At 54.4% G+C, this 23,426-nt stretch overlaps 1 protein-coding gene across 1 annotated transcript; it reads left to right on the top strand.

Annotated features, from left to right (window-relative positions):
• The first annotated feature begins 5,299 nt into the window (after nt 1–5,299).
• On the top strand, nt 5,300–22,942 carry Cyp26b1 (cytochrome P450 family 26 subfamily B member 1). The gene is made up of 7 exons (XM_034512061.2): nt 5,300–5,808; nt 6,154–6,544; nt 9,853–10,077; nt 17,177–17,452; nt 17,664–17,819; nt 19,127–19,411; nt 19,755–22,942. Exons 2-7 carry the CDS (start codon nt 6,341–6,343, stop codon nt 20,145–20,147), a joined length of 1,539 nt encoding a protein of 512 aa, XP_034367952.1. The 5' UTR covers nt 5,300–5,808; nt 6,154–6,340; the 3' UTR covers nt 20,148–22,942.
• The last annotated feature ends 484 nt before the right edge of the window (nt 22,943–23,426 follow it).

Below are 23,426 nucleotides of genomic sequence, written 5' to 3'. Positions count from 1 at the left end.
AACACACACACACACACACACACACACACACACACACACACACACACACAGAAGAGGGGGGCTCACATACATACCAGGACATGAGAAGCTCACATACATACCAGGACATAGAGTAGCCTAGGGTGGGAGATGGTTGACTCCCTCCCAGACTATTGTGCATGGGGCCTGGCCCTGAAGTCCTGGGATGGATGCCCTCCCCGCTCCCAGAGACACCCCTCATTGCAGGCCCTTGTTGCAGCCGCCCAGTGGGCGGTGCCAGGGCAGGTTTCAGGCTATAAAGGGCTCTTGGCTCCCTGGGTCTGAAGGAGCGCCATCTCTGCGACAGTGTCTCTGCCAGCCCCAGCCAGCCTGGGCTGGCCCATACCTCATCGCCATCGGGCGGGCACTTCCTTTGGACACAGCTGCCAGTTGCGCCCCTCGAACCTTCTATCGGCAAGTCCATTTTCAGATTGCTTTGGACTGTATTGGGTGTGGGGCAGAAGGAAGTCTGGGCTTGGGGCTTTGATGGCGGAGGATGGGAAGAGTTCCACTTCTCTAAAATAATTCCTCCTGGGCAAAGTGTCTGGAGCTAAGGTTTCCCCAGGTGAGAAGTGTGGTGGGACTTCGCTGCCTACCAGGAGAAAAAGAAAGTTCTTTCCCAGAGGGCTGTAGATGGGTGGGTGTGGGGCTCCTTCTAGCCGGGCCTGTCTGTGGAGTTGGGAGTGAGGAGTGAGGAGTCAGACCTCTGCCAGGTGGAACCTTTTGCAAATGGACTGTTACTTTTTTTTTTTTTTTTTAAATCAAGAACATAGCTGAAGGTACATGGGTGTGTACGGGGTAGGGGAAAGGCTCTGTAAGGGACAGAGAAAAGGGAGGCCTACAAGATAAAATGGCAAAAATTGAATGTACCCTTGGATTTGGTAACAGTGACCAGGAAGAAGGCACCTCCAAAGAGGCTGGGACTGGTGGGGTTCAGGCAGGTGACAGTTGTGAAGAGTTTCTTGAATTCTCTGTACAGCCAGACAGTCCGAAGCCATGCTGGGGAGTGGGACATTTAGTTCTGCAGGCTCTAGAGAGGTGATCCCTAACACTGGAGTGTTTCACAGCAGCGTGGACCGCAGGGGTCCAGCCCCTCTCTGAAGCAAGGGCACACTCATGCGATGTCCTCTAACCTGCCCTTGAGTTTCTGGACACCAGAGGGCTACCACTGGCCTTGTGGCGCCTGTTCTGGAGAACACAGAGAGGCAGGAAGGTGGGCAAAGGCAGGGAGAGGAACACTCTGACGAAAGCAGAAATCCAGGGTGGAGGGCCCCTTCTTATCTGCAGGAGTTTACAGTTCCCACAGAAGCTCTGCAAAAGGGTCTGGGCAGAACCTGCTGACCCAGGGCTTTTACTGGCAAGGGACTCAGGGTGTGTGTGGGGGGTGGGGGGGGGGGAGAGGAGAGGGACCTTAGAACAGAACAAAGCCAGTCTGTAACTCCATGAAGTTAGCTTTCCAAGGTCTCCTTGGGGCTAGCGGGGCAGACAGACAGATCTCCGGGTGGGCGGTGGGATGTACCTCTGCTATTTCTCCAGCTACACAGCCCCCAGACATCTGAGAGACACTAGGCCAGCCTAGTTGGTCCTTAAGTACCCAGGCATGCTTCCCACCCACCACGGCCTGGTCTTTCAGTCCCTACTTTCTGCTTGCTCACATTTTCACTCATTTCTGGCTAGAGAAATGAAAAGTTTTGGGGTGAGGATACTGAGGCATCAACTGGGAAAAATCGGGGCCTAAACTAATCAAATTGAGTATAAAATGGAGGGGTTCCTCCATTGAACCGAAAAGTGTCGCTACACAGGGGATGTGCTCCCATTGGCAGTAAAGGAGGCAGAGGAAAACAATGGGCAGTGTTCTCATCAAACACATATACAAATCCCTCTGCAAAACAGTGTTACCTCCGCGGCCTTGCAGCGCTGTGAGCAGTGTGTGGAAGGGATAATCAGGAATGTGCAGACAGAGAGGTGTGGAAGGGGAGCTTTTCTCACTACTCTGTGTGTAGGAAAGCTGGGGACACACAGCCATCCTGGCAGCTCTGTGTCCTGAGAAGTGGGCCTTGAGACAGATCTATGGTTGTGCAGGGATTTCTTGAGCTCCAGAGGAACTGTGCCTGAGGCCTATTTTCCATATTCTCTCAGGCTCATCTAGCAAGCCTTGCAAATATCACCCAGGCAGAACTTCCCTTGACACAGTGTCCTCTGATTGAGGTTCCATTCTGCTCTGGCTGATTTCAAAGCGCCTGGAGTGCTCTATGGACGCTCCCTGAATCCAGACTTCACTGCACTATGGGGAGGAGTTGGAGCCCTAGATGTATCTGGACTGTGGAAAGGGTTTTGTGAGTTGCTGAGATTAACAGCATTCACCTGGATGGGGAAGGGGTGCTCATCCGAGGACATGCACATCATTTCAAGATCATTTCAAGTCCTAGTTGACAAAATTATTCTGACCTAAAGCCCTAGCCCAGGAAACATGGGGTTAAGCCCTAGCTTAGCTAGTTTGTAAGGGAGATGCTGTGCTTTGTAGCCAGAGGTGGACCTGGAAATGCTTGTTTGCACAGAGACCCAGCCTGGGGTCATAGTCAATATGGCTCAGTGACCAGGATTAAGGCTTAATCTGGTCAAAGGTTTGTTTTACAGCAGGGGTTGTGGACCAGGCCTATGTCTGGCATGAGCATCAGAAGTCCACCCTGGGGCACTAACAGATTGTCCCTCCTGTGTATGTGACCAGCAAACGTGGCTCTTGGCCTCCCTCTGTGCAGCTAGCTTCTTTGCAAGTTCTGTCAGATACAGTTTTCCAATTCACCTGTAGCACCTCCAAGAAGCCTTGTGTATTGCTGCAGCATAGGTTCCCGCCTCTCTCCTCTGCAGCACTCACGGGGACTTGAAGACAAACACTTGTCCTTAGGACACACTGCAGCTGTTGCAGTGAGGCTGTGTGTCCCCCAGGCAGGACATTCCCCAGAGCCACACTTGACAGCTCAGCAGTAAGGACTTAGGATTCCCTCCCGACTCCCACTCCACACTTGAGTGAGAAGAAAGTCCAGAAAGGCAGAGGAGAGCAAAATAGGTCCCAAAGCCAAGGGGGGGGGGAGAGGGGGAGAGGAGACAGTACAAGGAAGTGTGGACTTTTGACCCCAGAGTGGGCAAATCCTGAGGATTCAGTTTGGTGGCTTAGAAAGAGGCGTCTCCTGGCCGTGGACAAGGATCTCGTGTGTATGACCTTGTATATTTCACTGCCTGCTTTCATGCCACCTCATGGTAGACCTCCATGTGGCTGTGTTCATGTCCCTCTGCCCACAGAGAGATGGCCCCAGTGTGGGTCTTCCCTTAAGGTCATTTTGCCTGGCAATGCTGGCAACCTGGTCATATTCATGGGGTACTTCAAGACATCAGGTCCCCCCAAACTTCCCCAGTCACACTCTGCCATCCTCCCAGGGAGACTGGATTAACACTGGCCTCACCGACCTTGCTTGCCAAGTGGTGCTGTAAAGTAAAATTCCCCTAGGCAAACGCCCCAGCTCTTTATTTCTGGGGCCACAGTGGTCCTGACATTACTTACTTAGTGTCCCGGTTTCGACTGTCCTGTAGAGGTGAGCAGCCTAAGGATTCTTAAACTAAACTCCTAGGAATGCCTTCAGGCTATCTCTTTGGAGCTTGTCTTTAGCTAGGAAAAGATATTTAAGGAGGGGAAAACTGAGTGTCCCCTGCAGCTGTAGTACTAAAACTAACCACCAGGTGGGGTTCCAAGGCAGAGAGTGAGCATGGAGCTGACCCAGTGCTTGCAGTCAGAGCCAGGCTGGAAGAGCTCTGTTGGCCGAGTCAACTTCAGTTGCCGCACTCTCCCTAGCGAGAGACAGCACCTAGGCGCATATCTTAGACGCTCTCGCACATTTTCTGCTAGTGAGCTCTAAAGCAGAACCTATACTGGATGCAGGGGACTATTAGCAGGGTAGGATGAATTAGTTTACACGCCCAGCACCCTAAACTACAGGTGGGATGTCTAGAATGATTTATTTTTATTATTACTATTATTTGCTTCGGGAGTGTGGGAGTGGAACGAGAAGACTTGAGGTCTGGGGAAACCCAGAGGCTACGGACAGGGAGAGCCACGCCACGCGCTACTCAAGCAAATATCGGGGCTAGTGTGCACAGCTCAGTCCCGGGCTCTCAGGAGAAGCCATATAACAGGCGGATCCATGGATGCGTAGACACATACGGTTATGGAGAGCCTCTCAAACTCAGTTCTCTCTACTAGCGTCTATTCGACGCCAGGTAGGAGCACATGCAGGTGCCACAGTCACACTTCACATAGGATGGAGCTCTGGACTCTGTGGCCAGCTCTGAGTAGGTGGTCGCAATCACGGGCATGTTTACTTATTCAAGCGTATCCGAGAACCTGTGTACGGGATTCCTGCCTCTGGGTACTGCACATGTCTCAGGTTCCAGACACTTTCCAGGACCAGCACTGTAGTTATGATGCTGGTTACTGACTTGGTAACGTGTGTGTGTGTGTGTGTGTGTGTGTGTGTGTGTGTGTGTGTGTTGGGGTCCTTGGGGGTGTTAGAGAGTTGGTAGCCTGTGACTCACACAGGCACAGAAGACCCTCCAGGCATTGGACGGTATGAAACATGAGGACCTAGAACAACGGAGGTTTGTAGATGCAGATATAAGAAATGAGGACCCTAGCTATGGGCAATTAGGAGAGAATAATATGTATCCTTGGAGGCTGCCGGGTCCCACGGAATTCCGAGGGATGGAGTCTGGGTTGAGACTCTGGCAACTTCCAATCGAGGGGGACATTAGGACAAGGACCTTCCACTCAGGACAGCCGGAAGCTGGGGAACAGGTTCGGGAACCCAGGAGGGAGAAAAGGCGGGAGTAAAGTAGCTTTATAGTCAAACCAGCACCAAGAGGGTGCGCACCGCGTGCGCTCGTGAGTGAGTGAGTGTGTGTGTGTGTGTGTGTGTGTGTGTGTGTGTGTGTGTGTGTGTTATGTGTGTACGTGCGCGCGCATGAGTGTGTGCATGCGCGCTCGGGCATGTATCTCATCTCATCCGTTTGTAGGTGCTGGACTCGGCGAGGCGCGGGCAAGAAGGAAGAGAAGGCGCGAGGTGAACTGAGTTTGATCCTGAGGCGCCTACAAGTGGGTCCCCGGCGGGCGGCGGGCGGGGCGGCTGGGCGGGAGGCCGGCGGGAGCTCACACGCTCGGCAGCCGGCCGGCCTCTCACCACGCCTCCCGCTTTGTGAGCGCGCCCAGGGGGGGTGCTGGACGCGCGCCCACGGCGCTGCTCCCGCCTCTATATAAACACACGCATCGTCTTGCCTTGGATCAAATCAGATTGAGAGACGCTTTTCAAACCACCAGCCCTGAAGTCCTGCCTCCTGCTTTTCCCCTCTTTCATCCCTTTTTGCCTTTCTTTCTTTCTTTCTTTTTTCTCCCCCCTCATCTCTTTTCTTTTCCCCAACAGCAACTCCAGAGCCGAGAGACTGCGTCCCGGGACAGACTGCCTTTTCTTAATTGATAGATAGCCGGGCTCGGGTTTTCCCACCTCCTTCCCCAACCCCACCCCGCCTCACCCCTCCCTCCCGCCGCCGCCGCCGCCCCAGAGCCCGCCCGGGGCTCTGTCGCCGGCTGCGTCCCTTCCCCGCTGCGGCCCGCCGACTCCGCACTCGCGCTCGGGCCAACGCGCCCGCCTCGCCCGCCTCGCCCGCCTCTGGGTGCCGCGGCCGCTCCAGCCTCTACACTCGCCTCATCTGGGGAGCCTTCTCCCAAGCCCCCAAAGTTTCTGGGTTCGTTGGAATTTTTGAATTCGATTTTTTTCTTCTTTTTATGTACCTAGGAATTTTGGAGAAATAGTTTTGATAAATTGATCGCACTTTCCGCTAGCTCTCGGTTCCCCTTCTTTTTGCCCCCCACCCCTAGCTTTGAGCAGGAAAGGGGCTTCCGAGAGATTCCTGGTGGATAAAGTTTTCCAAAGTTTTTCCTATGTGATGGTTGCGGGGAGAGCAAGCTCACCAGCTTAACTCAGCTCCATCTCACCTCCCCAGAGCAGCCCTAAGCCCGCATAAAGGGACAAACAAACAAACAAACAAAGTTACACCTCGAGTCGCCTCGTGTCTTCTCTCTTCTTCCAGGCAATCTTTTTCCTCCCTCTCTTCGATCACCTCGCAGCCTCCAGACCCTTTCCCTCGCCCCATCTCCTGGGTTTCTCCGAGGGGTACCAGGACCCCCGGCCGCAGCCTCCCCTCCCCCGTCACTCTGGTCCGGCCCTCCCCTCCCCCATCGCGGACCGCACAGCCAATCCCCCAAGCGGCCGCCAACATGCTGTTTGAGGGCTTGGAGTTGGTGTCGGCGCTGGCCACCCTCGCCGCGTGCCTGGTGTCCGTGACGCTGCTGCTGGCGGTCTCGCAGCAGCTGTGGCAGCTGCGCTGGGCTGCCACCCGCGACAAGAGCTGCAAGCTGCCCATCCCTAAGGGCTCCATGGGATTCCCCCTCATCGGAGAGACTGGTCACTGGTTGCTACAGGTAAGCGCGCTCTCGCCCAGATGCTCCAGGAGTCCGCTAGCCGCGGGTGTCCGGCCAGGGGGCGCCGATAGCTCGGACACTCGGAAGCGTCGGTCCCCGCCCCGCCCCTTCCTTGTCTCAGCCGGCGCCGCCTGGGTTTCCCCAGCTCGCCAGCAGCGCGGCTCGGAGACCTCCGGCGCCCTGTGAGCTAGTTAAGAGGCTGGTGAGCTAGTTAAGAAGGCTATTGACCGGGTCCGTAGCGGAGAGGGTTCCCAAGCGTGATGCTCCTGGGCTGCAGGCGTCCATGCAGGGGTGCGCGGAGAGCACTGGGGAGCGAGTCTGGAGGGGTGTCGCTTAGTTTTCACCTCTGTCTCTGAACCCAGGTCGACTTTAGCGTCCTGGGTATCTACCTAGGCGCGGAGGGAAAAGCAGGAGAGGGCCTGTGGCAGCTTAAATGGCCCGCTTTAAGACCTGGGCAGCATTCTGTATTGCATTAGGCTACAGGTACAACTGTGCTAGTACGAGGTGCTACTCACCTCTCTCTCCGTCCTCTGGTGTGTGTGTGTGTGTGTGTGTGTGTGTGTGTGTGTGTGTGTGTGTACGCGCATCTGCATCTGCATCTGTGTCGTGGTGGGAGAGAAAGAAGATAACCGAAGAGAAATTGAAGGTAGAAGAGTTGAAGGCTCTCAGCTTTCAGGGGAGAAAGGGTCTGTTTGCTTATTGGGTGGGGACAGTTTAGCAGAGGGTAACTAGAAGGAGTATGCAAAAGACCCAGAGTGTGCCCATGCAACTGGACGCTTCACAACTCCATTCTGGTGACAATTGGGGACAGGCGCGTTGAGGACCAAACCCAGGTAGGTAGTAGGAAGATTAACCTGAATTTAACCTCATCCAATGCTAGGCAATCGCTTATTGCAATTTGATACACCCCAGGTTTTTTTTTGGGGGGGGAGTGTGCACCTCTGGGGTAATTGCGGGAGGAGTGTTTGTCAGGAGGGTTCTCATGGACGTTAGAGGCAGCCTGGATATCCTAAAACAGACAACCGCAACCCCTGAAAGGAGAAATGAAAGATGAGCGCGCCCGTATGCGCGCAGACCAATGGGTTTAGACGTGCGAAAGCTTGGCTTGAAATTAATAGACGCGTGCAATCCGTGCGCGTGAACACACACACACACACACACACCACACACCACCGCACCCGGTCAGGGGCCAAGTGACAGGAGAGAAGCCGAATGGAGGGGCTTGAGAGGTTCCCCTGAAAAGTCATGCCTCACAATTGGACCATCTCTTTTGGGGGTTGCTTGTCTAATCGGGTGGGGTTCCCTTCAACCAATCGGATTGTTCTTTAGAGACAATATCTCTTCTGTTTTTTTTTTCTTTTCTGTCTTCACATTTAAAGGGTTAACTGTGGCGGTGGTCCAGGCTCTAGCCGAGAATTTAGAAAATAAAATAACTCAAGTGTCACCGTTTCCCGCCTGTTTAAGGCAAATCCTCCGAACCCTCTTTCTCATCCTGTTTCCTGACCTGCCCCTCCCCCATGTCCCTTGCCATTTTTCTCAATCTCACACTAGGGCCTTTGCGGGTGTGGTGCAGCCAGCACAAAAGTTAAGCGGCTCTTTTCGCCTGGGCATCCGCGTCCCTGGGGGTCAAATCCCCCGGGAGGAGGGACCACGGGTGCTGAAGGGGTTAAAGCGAACTCTCCGAATCCGGTGTTTTTTTCGGAGTAATTTATCAGATTTTACGGGGGACCTCCAAGGGCTCTCGGTTTCCACTAAGCACCATCTAAACAGAGCCCAGGGCTAAAAATACATTTTTGTATAAATTGGACTCGCGGCCCGAACGGCCGCCCCTATGAAAGTCCTCTTTGTGAAGGCCGTGGAAACGGCGGACAAATAACTCTTTATTAAAGCCACAAAAAACGCACTTTAATTATAGTTAGGCAGATCAGAGGCGGGGGTGGGGGCAAGGCGGCGGCGACCTCGGAAAATTCACAACCCGACTTTTGTGTCGAAAGAAAAGAAAAACAGAGGAAAAGACGGGAGAGGAGAGACCGAGTGAGACGGAGCGAGGGAGACTGCACAGCAGACGAGGACGGGAACCCCGCTCCGCGCCCCCCTCAGCCGCACCCCACCTCCGCCCCGACTTCTCTTAAAGGAGCCGGCGCCGTCTAAGCTGGCGTCTGGATGGGGGCGTCCCCAACTCGGCCCCTCCAGGCGGCGCGGGGTTCCCGGCTTGTTCCCTGTCGCGCGCCGGGCCCAGGAGCATGTGGAAAAGCCATTAGGAATCTGGGTTCTGTAGCCACTTTTCGCATCTGGGGCGTGTTCACTTCTAACTGGAGTATATAGTTTCCCCGAGAGAAAGGAAAGTGAGGAAGGGGGGGCAACCCAGGAAAGGGGAGCCTCCTGTCTCTGGGTAGAGGGAGCCGACATGTTCCTAGGAGACCACGACGTAAAGGCGGGATCCCCGGCCACAGTTCTACCGGCTGGCTGGAGCGAACGGACAGGTGGCTCCCCGCCCCGTTGCACCCAGTGCGTCCTGGCGGGAGAAGGGTTAAGGCGGGCCGGGTGGCGAATGCGACGAAGGTTTCCGGCACCGCAGGCCGCTGGCCATGGAGCACAGAGTTCGGCCGAGGGCCCGCGATCCGATTACCTGCGCGAATCACCGCGCCCCATCCCGCCGCCCCTCTCAGAAGCACCTTCCCCGGTGCTCCAGTTCCAAATTTAAGGGCGGAGACGAGAGTCCGTCCCAGTTATTCCCAGGACAAATGCTTCAGGAGAGTTGTGGCTCTGGGCCCAAGACTCCACCCTGCGGAGCCCACGAAGGGCCACACCGGAGCAGAGAGGAAACTCCAACCCCCATCTCTGGGGACAGCCTCCGGGCACGCACAACTCGCCGCTATAAATAATCTTTGGCCTGCGGCCACCCCGCGGGGTCTCGCCAGCCCGTGGCCTGGAGCCTGGAAATATTTATTCCGAGAGGCTCCGCTGCGCAGAGGTGGGGGAGCAGGCTCCAGCTTCAGATTTAGCTGTAGGGGATACATGCCTCCCTCCCCCAGTCATTACTAAACGTAGCCTTCCGTGGGTGCCCCTGCATCTTCGTCCTCTCACATTATTTATTACTCTCTAGGCCCCACTTCCCAGTCCTAATGCACGCCGTGAAAAATAAAACCTGTAAGTGTATGAGTGAGTGTGTGTGTGTGTGTGTGTGTGTGTGTGTTGGGTGTTACGGGGTGACAGGGACCAGGTGGCCGGTGCTAGACTGGGGCAGGATGCAAGGGCCCTGCAGGTCCTCAGTGAATCCTGAGAGGCTTCTGGTGTGGTTCCCGCAGGGTTCCGGCTTCCAGTCGTCGCGCAGGGAGAAGTATGGCAACGTTTTCAAGACACACTTACTGGGGCGGCCGCTGATCCGTGTGACCGGTGCGGAGAATGTGCGCAAGATCCTACTGGGCGAACACCAGCTAGTGAGCACCGAGTGGCCGCGGAGCGCACGCGTGCTGCTGGGTCCCAACACGGTGGCCAATTCCATTGGCGACATCCACCGCAACAAGCGCAAGGTAAAAGCTTGAACCTTTCTTAGGATTAGCTGCCTCTGGTAAGAGGCGCAGATATCTGAGCTCCCCTGCCTAGACGATTTCCTGCCTGAATCCCGACTCTGCTTGGGCCCCCTCTTGATCCACTCTGATGCACCTTCTGGCTAGCCCACTGCACGGTGGACACCACTAGGGGTAATAGGGCCTGCCTGCGGATGGTCTGGACAAAGCTTGTACGTGTGGGGTCTGCAGTGAGGGATGCAGTTCCACTCTACTGGAAAAAGAAGGGGGCGGGGCGGGCGGTTGTTTCACCCCGGACTCCGGGCCACCTTTTTCTCAAAGCTTCCCCGCAAAGAATGGTCGTGCTGAAAACCAAACCTGGCCTAGCAGCCACAGGTTGCATGGAAGGCGATTCTGTCCTATGTTGCTGGACTAAAGACATCCTGTGGGCAGCGGTCTTCCAGGATAGCCTTGGGGGCCCTGCTCTAGCAGGAGCGCAGTCCTGTGGGGGAAGGGCAAGGGATGGGAGCAAAGTCTAGGTGCCCAGAGGTTCAAAGCGCACCCACTCTCCAGAAAGAGGAAGAGAAAGCGGGTGTTTATCCGGTGGATTTCCCGAGCTAGAGCAAAGACTCACAGCAGGCGAGCCAGCGCGCACGCAGCACGCCTCCCCGCCCCCTCCAGCTGCGCCGCCGCCACCGCTGGGCTGGGAGCGCGGGCGGCACGTGCTGTTTGAACTACAGTAACCCGAAGGCTGAGCCTGCCGGCGGGCGGGGCGCCGGCCTTGAGCTGGAAGCCGCCAGAAGGAGGCTGCAAGGCTCCTTCACTCTGTTTTTTCCATTGGGTCAGAGGACTCGCTCAGGTTTGGAACCTAAAAAGAAGAAAAGGGGGCCTCTGGCCTCGGGGAGGAGCGGTGGAACAAGGAGTAGGAAAGAGAGGAGACCGCGGGGACCATGATCTTGGTCAGGGACTCCACTGTTAAGTGGCCTGGGTGACTGAGGAACAGTGGGAATGGTCACTCACTGATGCTGCCTGGGGTTTCCTGTTCTCAGAACCGAACCGCTCTGTAAGGGTCGTTCTCCTAGGAAGGCACAAAAGGGAGAAAAAAAAATCAAAGGAGGATGAACAGGTCTCCCAAAAATTCTACAGAAAGGCTCCGAAGGCCTGACTGGATGCTGGAAGCAGTTAACGCAGCTTGCTGGCACATGGGGGAGGGGCAGGGAACAGTGGTTTCTCCCTTTAGTTTCTGAGGCTCCATCAAAGCTTCCTTGCCTGGAGCTGAGACTTTCAGGGAACCCAGCTCCAAGCCACTGACTGCTTCCTCACTTTCATCCAGAGACAGGATGCAGAGGGATCTCAGAGTGAGACTTGAACCCAGCAAAGTCATCACTCAGCCTGCCTGCTGGGGCTGCAGGAAGCTGGGGTGGGGGCAAGGTCCTCAGAGGAAGAAAGCTTGACCAGGAAGGAGGGTGAGGCCCAGGGCAACAGATATGGAACACCGTTTTGATGAGATGGGTAATCAGACACTAGGACTCTGCAGTTTTCTGAGCTCCTGGCCTTCCTGCTCTTAGAGACAGAGGATGGTCAGAGGCTAGCACATATTGACCCAGGCAGAAACAAAACAGTGTGTGTGTGTGTGTGCTTGCTGTGTGGTGGTCACATGAGTAGGACCTTTATCAAGGTTCCATGATCCCGAGTTTACAGAATTTTTATAGGTACTAAGAAGCAGGAAGCTTGATCCTTGACCTCAGGAAGTATGAACTCCAGGAAGGACAAACATTGAGTACTCAGGGGCCATGTTCATGAATGTCCATGTTGCCCTGAAGAGATGTGTCAATCTTGAGCATGCAAAGCCTAGAGGGCATCTTCTGGCCAGGGTGAGGGTTTTGCAGCTCACACTGCAGTAAGGGCCATGCCCCAGCCTGGTTAAGATGAGTGTGCAGGAAACCGGGCCCAGGTGTGCAGGGCATGGCTGGCTGAGAACTAGGAGAGTCACTGTTTCCATTGGAGTGGGTGAGCACCCCTTCTCTGGGAGGTCTAACCAGATGTGTGGGGAGAGGGCTCCTCACAGCCATCACCGCATGCATTCCACATGTTGGCCCTCGCTGCCCTGGTGGTCTAGGGCTAGCTGGGGCTGCCTGGAGAACTCAAGAGTGTCCCCACTCAGATTGCATCACCTGTGAAAACCAGGCCTCAGACTCCCTCCTTGTCCCCTCCTTTGGAACCCCTCCCAACGTGGGGCAGAGGCTCCTATCTGACAGATTGTATGGAATAGCTGGCCTGCTGCCAGGGGAGGAGGGAAGGAGTCTGGTTGAGAAGGTGGGGACAAGAAGTTAAGAGGCAAACAGAAGCCTCTGCTCTCCAGCCTCCTTTTCCCCTGCTTTTGTTCAGAGCTTTTATATGGAGCTGGCTCTTAGCACTGAGAGACTAGCAACTTCCGTGTGCCAAACAGGGTCCCAAGATTGCCCTGGAGAGGGAAGACCCCAGAGTAGGATTTCTGCCCAGCAGGTGAGCAGAGCCCAGAGTGGTCCGTGGAAATAAAATCTTGGGAGAGGTCAATCCTGCTCCACTGGGCTTTGGATGCCTGTCGCTCATGACACAGGCTATAGCCATAGACATGACCACACGGGTCTAGGCTTGGCTCAGGGCAGAAGTTCTAAGCTAATTCAGGGTCCATGGGCAGGTGGGTAGCATAGCCAGACAGCCTAGTCTTAGGGGAACAAGCCTTTGTCCTAATAGATGAAGTTCTTCACCCACAAGTGACTGTAGGTCCAGCAAGTGGTCCCAGGGGCTGCTGAGGGGGCAGGTGGCCGGAGTGGATCTCTTTGAAGGTCAGTGGGGGAGGAAGCCCAGGCCAGCTGCCAGGGTGTCTGGGTGTGGGTGCCTCCCGCTGCTTGCCCTTGTGCCGGGTAACAGGCAGAGTGAATGTGGAAGCTTCTGCTTTCTGTACTCCCTCCTTTTGGTGTTCTCCTCCCGATGTGGAGAGGGGTCCAGGACTCTGGTGTCTCCTCAAAGTCCACCTTGGTCCTTCTGCTAGCCCCTTCTCTGCCTCCTGCCAGCTTTGGAAGGGAAATGTGACCTTGCTGGGGACAGCAGAGGCTATCCTTTCTGGCCCCGAGCCCTAATGGCAGTCATTGTAGCAGTCTTGGATTCCCCAGACCCAAAAGATGGGTGTGAGGCAGGGCTTGAGGATCTTACCATGGGGTGTAGAGTCACCCTTCCCTATGCCTGTGAAGGCCCTTCTCTCATGACTCCCAGCTTTCCAGAGGGGTATTGTGGTTGGAAGATGGTAAGCAAATGGGCAGCCAGTTGCTCCCTACCCCTCTGGTACTTTGGTTGGGGTAGGTGGAGGAATTTAGATAGTATGGTACACACAGGGGCGGGGTGGGGGACACATGCAGGTAGGGAAGCAGGGTGCTTGTCCCACTCTGTCTGACCAGAAATGATGAGTGAACACAGTCCAAGGTGAAGGGGAAGCCAGGTGGCATTGCAGGCAGCTGGAGAATGACTCCTTCCTTTAGTCCCCCTCCTTACTGGATTATAAAGTACACACCTTGGCGTCACCCCTATGAGGCCTGCTGCCTGCCTTTTGTTATTCTTTCCATTCCACAGGCTGAGGCTCCGGTGGCTTGGCTGGGTGGCCTGCCTGGCCCCCACCCCTCCTGGGCGGCTGCTTCCATTCCTCCTCAGCTGAGTCACTGGCTGGGCAGTGGGCTCCCTCTGAGGCCCTGCCCTCTGCTGGGGCAGCCCATCAGTTTGTCTATCTATCCTCAACTGCAGGCTGATTGGGAGGGTACCACTCCTGTGGGAGCTGTGGGATTTTACAAGGTGACCTCCCATCCCAGAGAGAGCAGATTAGAATCGAGAGGAAGTCTGGCTGGGAGAGAAGACATCTGTAAGAACAATTATAGGGGATTTTAGGCTTTGAGGAGCCCAGGTGAGCACCCCAGGCCCCACACAATCAAGTTCTACCCACAGAGAGACAGAAAATGTAGGTAATTATGTTGTTGGAAAGACTGAGTGGGCCTGGGAGTGTTCTCCAAGGACATATTTGAAACAGAGCCCACCCTCCGTCTAGGCCTTCTTGTGATTCTATAGGTATGTTGGGGTGGGTGTTCTGGGGTCTCCAAGACCCCTTTTCCCTGTTCTTGCTCTCCTGGACCCATCCCTTTTTAAGTCCATACCTGTGGCTTGATCTGCCGTGCTCTGTCGGGGCCTGGCTGGTCCCTATGGGCCTTTTTGAGGCATTCTTGGCTTCATTATGGGAATTCCTAGGGAAGACCCCATGAAAGAGAAAATGGTCTGGCCACTGTGTTGCCTGTGGTCAGGGCCAATGCTCCTGGGCCAGAACCTTCTTCACACTGAGCCACTCCCAGGCATCTTCCTCTGTGCCCCAGGCCTGACCCCAGTGGCCAGAATCGTATCCAACAAGCCGATGAGGCTCAGGCCTCTCCCTGCCCTGGCAAGGCACCTCTGCCTGTTCTCCGTGGTGGCTGTTGGTTTCTGGGCTGCCTGGCTTTGGGAAGTGCCCGCCTTGTTAGTCCTGGGCACACACCCAGAGATCTAGACTCCCAGAGTCTGGGAGGCCCCTGTGTCTCTAGAGCAGCTGAAGCAGAGGCAGGGCCACCAATTTAGTGACTCTGATCAAAGGTCCCTTGCTGGAGTGCCTGCTACTAGCCTTTGCTTGGTTTTTCATGCCTGTGCTTTCTCCACCTTTTGGAAGCAGGAAAGAGGAAACTTCCAAGGGGGAATTGGGGAACATCTGGGTGGAAATGGACTTTGAAACATCTAGATGGACTCTCTGTTAAAAAAACAAAAAACAGGCCAGGAGGAGCAGCAGCAGCAGAGGATGGCCTAGACAAGAGCCCAGGGTTTCACTTCTCTTCCCAGGGCCCCAGGAGGACAGTGTCCATGCTTCCTTGCCTTGCTCAGGACCCTTTCCCACTTTGGAGCAAGTTTAGACACCCTGCCATAGAGTTCCCTGCTCAGCTCCACATCACCCCCGGGGTCCCCTATCTTTCTGGATTGTCTCAGCCCTTCTGGGCCCCTCGGGTCAGAGAAGTGATTCGGTTAGCTATCACTAGAGGGCGCAGGGATTGTAACCTAAGGGGCACAAGGGGTTTGTCCATGATCCTAGTGTTCCCTTCTCAGGATGCCCTCCTTCTGTCAGCCTTTGGGGTAGCCTGTGCCAGGCCCCCAGGACCTTGGTGAGGTATGAGTACAGGGTGCCAGGCTGTCTCCAGAGGGCTCAAATGTCGAGGGACTGTGCTGCCCATAAGGGTTTCATCTTGGAGAAAGTAGAAATCCATGCTAAGATGCTGTGTATCTTGGAAATATCCCAGAGGTTCCTGGGTAGGTCTCATCATCTTATGGATGAAGAAACTGAGGCCTTGTAAGCATCATTGGTCATTGATACACAGTGAGCTGGTGACAAATCCTTTGTTATAAGTTAGGCCCCTGAGCATCCAATCAGACCTTCCTTGACATTTTCTTGCTGTATCCAGAAGGCTTACTTAGCTTTGGCTGGACCTGGTGACAGTGGCTTCTACCTGTCCCTCCTACATACCCCATATTTGAGTCCAGATTTCCACTGTGCTGTTGCTTACCCTATAACACTTCCAGGAGCTTTCTGGTTCTCAGTCAATGTGGCATCACTCTCCCCTCCTACACCATAGCCAGCTTCTCCAGTGTTGGTTCACATGAGTTACCTTTCTACCTCCCCACCGTGTTTCCTATGACCCCCCCCCCCAAAGCTCTGTTCTCTAGAGTCTACTATTGGTCAGTAGCCTCTGATTGGACTCCTGAGGGTGAGGGCCCACTCTTGCCCACCCCCAAGGCCCCTTGGCCAAAGGATGAACCTGGTCCTAAGAACACCAGACGAGGGCTCAGACACCCAATGTAGTCTTCCTCTAGAATCCTTTTGACCACTGAAGCCCCCCCCCCATCAAGAAATTCCCCAGGACCCCAGAACTAGGCAAGTGTGAGTGACCTAGAGGACCTTCTGTCACCCCTGTTCCTCCAGGCTGTTCCCTGGCAGTGAAACTGGTCTGGGCAGTATGGTCCTCTGCCCCTCACTGGCCTCCCTCCCCTCCCTCTGCCCACTGGGAATTGGGGAATGAAAGTGCTATTGTGTGAAAAGGCTGGGCCACTGAAGGGCCAGCACTGTTATTTCTGCAAACCAGCCCTCCCATTAGCCATGCAGGGCACAGGCCAGGAAAATGTTACCTTTCCTCCATGAGCTGACTGCAGGGGAAATTCTCACATTTACAGTTTGTGTGGTGGTTGTGTTTGGGGGGCAGGCGGGAGGGCAGTGCGCTTGTGTGGTTTTGTACCAGCTGGTGGGTATCCTCCCCACCACTCTCCCTCTTTTCCCAGCTCTGGGGTGAACCTTCTGTTCTGGATTTGTATCTGGGGATATAAGTAGACCCACAGGCTTTGAGTAAATAAACAGACACCCTCCCTCTCTTGGCCAGAGGATAGCTGTGTGAAAAACATGCCATGTTGGGGTGGAGGAAGGACACTGCCCAGCCAATCAGGAAGATGAGTGTAAGACCAGGGTATGGGAACAGGGACCCTTAATGGTCTTAGAAGATGCTCAGAATTAAAAGGTCTTCTGTCTGTGTGATCTTCTGGGGATAGAAAGCTATTGTCTAGAGGCCTGGCCATACAATAGATGTTTGGATGATACAGCATCTGCACTTCCTACAGTTCCCACTCAATTGTCATTACATGGGAATGATGACAATTTGGGTCCCTAGCACATTCTGCTTTCTGTCTAGCAGTGGGTTGTCTTGCCTGCTCAGCAGAGGAGAGCAGTGTGCTGTGACCAGACACTCATGTCCCACCCCTCCTGACACACCCTCTCGAGGTCCTGGGACTTGGCTGAAAGTCCCCTCAACAGAAGTGCAGACTCCTTTGTGTGTCCCCACCCTAGCCCCCCATGGGGCCCCAAGGCTGGGATAACTTCCCACCCTCCCACAAACACAGGTGGTAAACTGAGGGCTCAGTTTAGGGAACTGTACAAGGGAGCTGGGTTGGAGCCACCACCAGGAAGCATGGTAGGATGGGTGTGGACAGCATTCCTCCTGGCTGCAGGTCCCTTACCACTTGCCTCTGGGCCCTTCAGGTCTTCTCCAAGATCTTCAGCCATGAGGCGCTTGAGAGCTACCTGCCCAAGATTCAGCTGGTGATCCAGGACACACTTCGAGCCTGGAGCAGCCAGCCTGAGGCCATCAATGTGTACCAGGAGGCCCAGCGACTTACCTTCCGAATGGCTGTGCGGGTGCTGCTAGGCTTCAGCATCCCTGAGGAGGACCTGGGCCACCTCTTTGAGGTATACCAGCAGTTTGTGGAGAATGTTTTCTCTCTGCCAGTGGACCTGCCCTTCAGTGGCTACCGGAGGGTGAGTACCCTGTGTGTGGAAAGGGAGGACATAAGACTGCCTTTGGGAGGGAAATGCACTACTGGACAGATCCTGGGAGGGAGTACAGGGCACTGGAGCAGACAGGGGAGACCAGAGGTGGCAACAGGCTGGGTCTGGAGCTTTCCATGTAGTCCAGGGGCTTAGAGTGAGTCCTGCCTTCAAGACAAGCTGATGGTCCACTTTCCCCTAGGGTATCCAAGCTCGGCAGATCCTTCAGAAGGGCCTGGAGAAAGCTATCCGTGAGAAGCTTCAGTGCACCCAGGGCAAAGACTACTCAGACGCCCTGGACATTCTCATTGAGAGCAGCAAGGAACATGGCAAGGAGATGACCATGCAGGAGCTGAAGGTTGGTGGGCAGCACCATGCTCCACCGTGGAATGCCCTTTCTCACTTCCCTCATCCAGAGCAGAAGGTTACGTGGCTGCTTTTGTGCCGACCAGCTCTCTGAGCAGCAATGGCAGTGGCTGCTTTGGGCCCAGCAATGTAATAGAAGCCATAACAGTGCTGAGCCAGAAGCAGTGCAACATCCTTGCTGTTGCGCTGAAGGATGCTTGGGGCTAGTCTGTTCTGTTTACAATAGCATGCGGCTTGGGGCTGTGTGCACTATATCTTGGGGGTGGTCAGGCTCCATAAGCTCTATCCTACACATATCCTTCCCTATTGTTCTTAAGATTGGTCCTTAGGCCTGTCAGGGCTTGTTGGTACCTCCTATTGAGCCTATTCCTAAGTCACTCTCTTAGTTCTTCCCATGGTCCTAAGAAAACACATGCCTAGAAGCCAGGCATTGGAGGCCAGCTCCAGACTCCAGGAGAGGTTTGATCATAATACGGACTCCCACCTCTTACAATTTCTCCAGTGCCATTTGATAATTTTGTCCATCCCACTGCCTCAGCACAGCTGGGCCTCAGTCCCCTGGCCCTGCAGTATGCCCTTTCTGGGGGCTCTTCCACTTGAGAGGGCTTGCTTATCCTATTCCCTTACCTGGTGTCTACAGACCTCCCCAGGAAGCTGGGGAGAAACTGCTGGGACTTCATTAGCAAGTATCCAGGCCTTGGGAGGAGGGGACTTCTGGGTTTCATTACCTCCCTTCTTAGGTCCTCCTGGTGCTGCCCTTTGCTGCTTCCAGATCCTGCCTGCCCACCTAAAAGACATCCCTCTTCCGGTGGTGGAGGAAGAAGCTGGTAGCAATACTGAGTTACCAACACACACACACACACACACACACACACACACACACACACACACACACACAGTCACACGTGCACATACACATGCATATATATGTGTGTGCACACATGCGCACAAACATACAGTGCTGAGCCTCTGCAATATATCCTTTCTCTTCCATGAGCTCACTGCATTAAGTAGGCCTGCTGGTGCTGGCCAGAAGTCCAGCACTAAGCAAGAAATGACCTTAAGCTCTGGAGCCAGCAAGCTTCTGCTTCTGCCCTGAGTCACAGCAGTGTGTTTCCACCCAAGCTAGGGACCAGGCTGTGACTTCCACGAGCCGTTGGAGAGTAAGGCTCAGGGCAACACTGTTGTCAGTCAGGAGGTAGGGCTCAGTACAGATGGGTTCCTGGGAAAGCTGGCAGCAAAGACCGTTCTAAGTGGCTGCTGCCAACAGCCCAGCATGCCTGTCTCTCTGCTGTGCAGGATGGAACCCTGGAGCTGATCTTTGCAGCCTATGCCACTACGGCCAGTGCCAGCACATCCTTGATCATGCAACTGCTAAAACACCCTGCTGTGCTGGAGAAGCTGCGGGAGGAACTGCGAGCCCAGGGCCTGCTGCATGGTGGTGGCTGCCCCTGTGAGGGCACCCTGCGCCTGGACACACTCAGTGGCCTGCACTACCTGGACTGCGTCATCAAGGAGGTCATGAGGCTCTTCACACCCATCTCGGGCGGCTACCGCACCGTGCTGCAGACCTTCGAACTGGATGTGAGCCTGGGCTCCAGTGCTGGTGGTAGTGGGGTGGCTGGGGCTTTGGCTAGATGCTGGGAAAAGACAGCTGTTTGTGGGTCTTCAGTAAGATGAGGGGGTAGGGAACAGTGCCTGATTCTAGTAGCTTTCAGTCCTGTGGGAGATGCTCCACCCCAAATGCAGAGCTGAATGATGAAGCCAAGTTGTGTGCCATTTGGGATCTATAGATATGGAGACTTGATGTAGCATACTGAGGGGGTGACTTGGGTTAGGAACAGGCCTTGTGCAAATAAGAATGAGGACAGGTAAGTAGGCTTCTTCTGGCTCTGACCACCCCACTCTCTGCCCGGTCTTCCTCCAGGGTTTCCAGATCCCCAAGGGCTGGAGTGTCATGTATAGCATCCGAGACACTCACGACACAGCGCCTGTGTTCAAGGATGTGAATGTGTTTGACCCTGACCGCTTCAGCCAGGCACGCAGCGAAGATAAGGATGGCCGCTTCCATTACCTCCCATTTGGCGGTGGTGTGCGGACCTGCCTGGGCAAACACTTGGCCAAGCTGTTCCTGAAGGTGCTGGCAGTGGAGCTGGCCAGCACTAGCCGCTTCGAGCTGGCCACCCGGACCTTCCCTCGCATCACTCTGGTCCCTGTCTTGCACCCGGTGGATGGCCTCAGTGTCAAGTTCTTTGGTCTGGACGCCAATCAGAATGAGATTCTGCCTGAGACGGAGGCCATGTTGAGTGCTACGGTGTAGTCTCACTCTAGTCTCAGCCCAGCCCAGCAGAGGGGGTGAGGGACAGAGATAGAAACCTGTGGGGTGGGGAGGGGCTGGGTGGGAGGCCAGCAGCCCCCCTATGTTGTTCTTTGGCCTCTTCCCTGGCAAACCCTCCCTAAAGACAGAAGGGCCCCGCCCCCTCCTGACTCCCACTCTCTTGGATCTCCACTGCCCCCTAGCTTAGCTCCTGGGACAGACCCAGGACTGTGTGCCCATGACAGTGTTAGTGCCCGTGGATTGAGCTGCAGTATACGCTTCTGACCTCTGAACGCTTCCTTCCCTTACCCCCTTGTCTTTCTGTGGGTGGTCAGGTGGCTGTGAAGGCAGGAGGGAGGAAAAGAGGGGGCCCCTTGGAGCACTCTCTGACAGCCCCACATCCTCCCTTCTGTCACTGCTCAAATGGTGCCCAGAACTGTGTTCTGGGAATTCTCATCTAAGCCAACCTAGGCAGGGTGGGAGCTGCCACAGCCTTGAGGGGCCCATACCAACCTAGCCAGTTTGGACATTGGAAATTACCTGTCGCTGCTATTTGCCCTCTCTTCTGACCTTGGGGTGCACTATAGGCTTAATCGTCAGCATCTTCCTTGGTGGCCCTGGGCAGGGACATTGGCACTCCTTCCCCATGGGACCAACTGAGCCGGGTGGCTTCTGGCTATAGCTGGGCTCCCAGCTGCCCACCCTTGCCCCTGCCCCGTATTTATTCACTGACCTTGGCTAGACTGAGGTCTGGAGCACCTACCCCCCAACACCTACACACCACCACACGCACACACCTGCCAGCCTCTGTCCTAGCTGTCCTTTTCAGGGCTTATGTGAGGCAAGAAGTCAGTGTGTCTGCTCTAACCCAGTTCTTTGGTAGAGGGTTAACAGCCCTTCTGGGCTCTAGGCAAAAGTTGTAGTTTAACCTCAGAGTCAGACACCCAGCATCCCTGCCAGGTGGTCTCAGCACCTCCTCCCAGGCTGTCAAAGCCCTGGGCATGTGGGTGTGGGGGCCACCACTTTCTGTTCCCCCACTGTCTGTCCCAGTGCCAGCCACTCCCCTGGTGAGGATGCATAAGGATACGGGTTCTTCTGAAGGGACTTCTGTCTTCCCTTCTTTGATGCTCTGCCCTTTGCTCTTTCTTGGAAGAGTCCCCCACCCATACCCACTCCCACCCCCATGCCACTGTCTGCTAAGCCCAGCTCAGGGTTTGGAGTAGAGAAGAAAGCAGTGAGGTAAGGTGGAGAAAGCCCTCTCTCTGAGCTGCCTCGGGCCCTCTGGGGTCTGGAGAAGCTGCAGGGGAGGCTGTAGCTAGAAAGTAATGGAGAAGGAGAGGAGGGAGAGGAGGGAGAGGAGAACAGGGCATATGTGATTTGTCAGAAGTGGTTCAGTTGCAGAAAGGCCAGTGGGGGCGTGGAAGGTGACTGGGTGGGAGGTGAGGGACTCCTGCCTCCGGCAGTATGAGGGTTAACCATGCAGGACCTTCCTGGGAAGGGCTTGGGGCTCCGGTGTGTCTCTAGGCAATTCTGTCTGTTTCCAGATTCCTCTTTGCTTTTGTTTTCTGTCCATCGCTTTTGCCGGTTCCTAAGGCAGTGGCTCCTTTTCTCCAGAAAACAGAGACACAGAACGACAGACCGCATTGACCTGACCCTGGATGGCCACTGTTATGTGGGTCAGCCACATCTCACCAGCCACACAGTCCCATAAGCCACGTTTCCCATATGTTTCACTGGTCTGCATTTTTTTCTGACAGAATCAGAACAAACTACAGCATCAGGATACCAGCAAAATTATCGTGGCGTTAAAAATAACTGTAAACCCTCAGCCCACTTTCTCAGTTCTGAAACAGGCCAAACTGTGTAAAGACTCATCCTGCCCACACTCCACACACCAGTGCCCGTCTGGGAGGCTCATCTTCCTGTACACTGACCCTGCTTGCCTGCGGCCCTCTGTTTGAGACTGAAGATGTGGCATGTAACTCTGGCCCTGGTTAGGGGCAGGGGGACTGGAGGACCCCAGCAGGCGTCAGGGGCCTTCTGTTTTAGGGGCAGCCCAGAAAGTGTAGTGAAGGAAAAGCTGAGGGGATCCCTGTGAGGGTAAAGATGGTCTGCCTGGATGGGTCTTAAAGGTGACAGGCAAAGGGGACCTGGCCTAGGCACCCGTGGTGTGGCACCTGTCTCACTCCTGTAGATGTGTCTGTTCTGTGTTTGTGTGTTTTGCTGTGGTAGCATTAATGGGTGATGTATTCTCACATTCCTAACTATTGTAACTTGACATTTAAAAAAACAAACCCCACAAAGACTTCCTGCTACGAGCTTGCAGATTGAAGCACTTTCAAAGTTGGGCGCTGGCGTGTGCATTCTGGGCAACCATTTTGATCCTGCCCAGATTTCTATTATTTTATACACAAAACTTTTTTTTCATAAATGTTATAATTTTGTGTCTGTCTTTATAAACTATTATAAGTACTATTTTTGTTATAATTCAAAATAGATATTTAGTATAAAGTTTTTGCTGTTAAATATTTGTTATTTAGTAAAATATGAATTTTTCTTTATTGTAAACATGGTTCAAGATATTAATATGCTTTTATCACAGTTGTTTTAATATTGAGAACGCACTTGTGTGTCTCGTTTTGGTGTGAGCTGGTTCTGTGTGTGTGTTTCAGCTGTCGTGTGGTTTTGATGTGTATATAATATTCCGTGTTGCATATTACAACAATGAATGTCATGCATTTTGTGAAATACTCAATGTGGCTCTTTTATTGGCTTCCATAATAAACTGTGGGGACTCACCCTGTCTCTGCTGGCTGTCTGGTCTCTCGCCCTTCAGACTTGTTAGAAGGCTCCCGGGGCTTTCCGTATTCCCAGCATCAATGCCTAGACCAAGCTGTCAGGAAACTCTAGAATATGCTGTGGAGTTCTGCTTCACGTTCCTACACAAGGAACAGGCTGTGATGAGGCCCAGGGCCTGATGGGGAACAGGCAACAGAGAGGCCACACCCCTGTCAAGTGTGACTGTGACCAGATATGCCAGGTCTTTGCACTGGACCCAATGACCCACAGCTCGAAGGCTTATTCATCAGTTTGACCTAGGATGGCTGAAATACGCAGCCATGGGGGTGGGGGGGTGCATGAGTGGGATCCCCATTCTGAGCTCAGTCTTTTGCCTGGGCAGGTGATCCTCCAAATCTGTTCCATGGGTATCATGGAATCATGTATATGCCCAGACCCCAGCGTCTCTGCCACGTGTTCTTAGCACCTCCTCCCAGGCTGTCA

The sequence above is a fragment of the Arvicanthis niloticus genome, chromosome 9 (genome assembly GCF_011762505.2).
Source record: "Arvicanthis niloticus isolate mArvNil1 chromosome 9, mArvNil1.pat.X, whole genome shotgun sequence".
Lineage (NCBI taxonomy): Eukaryota > Metazoa > Chordata > Mammalia > Rodentia > Muridae > Arvicanthis > Arvicanthis niloticus.
This window is presented reverse-complemented; position numbering and strand designations above follow the sequence as displayed.

What these genes read in the sequence shown, in the direction of transcription:
- Cyp26b1 (XM_034512061.2), top strand. Translation starts at nt 6,341, where the DNA reads ATGCTGTTTGAGGGCTTGGAGTTGGTGTCGGCGCTGGCCACCCTCGCC. An exon ending in TCCACCGCAACAAGCGCAAG is followed by an intron (nt 10,078 to 17,176) that starts GTAAAAGCTTGA and finishes TGGGCCCTTCAG; the next exon opens with GTCTTCTCCAAGATCTTCAG. An exon ending in CCTTCAGTGGCTACCGGAGG is followed by an intron (nt 17,453 to 17,663) that starts GTGAGTACCCTG and finishes ACTTTCCCCTAG; the next exon opens with GGTATCCAAGCTCGGCAGAT.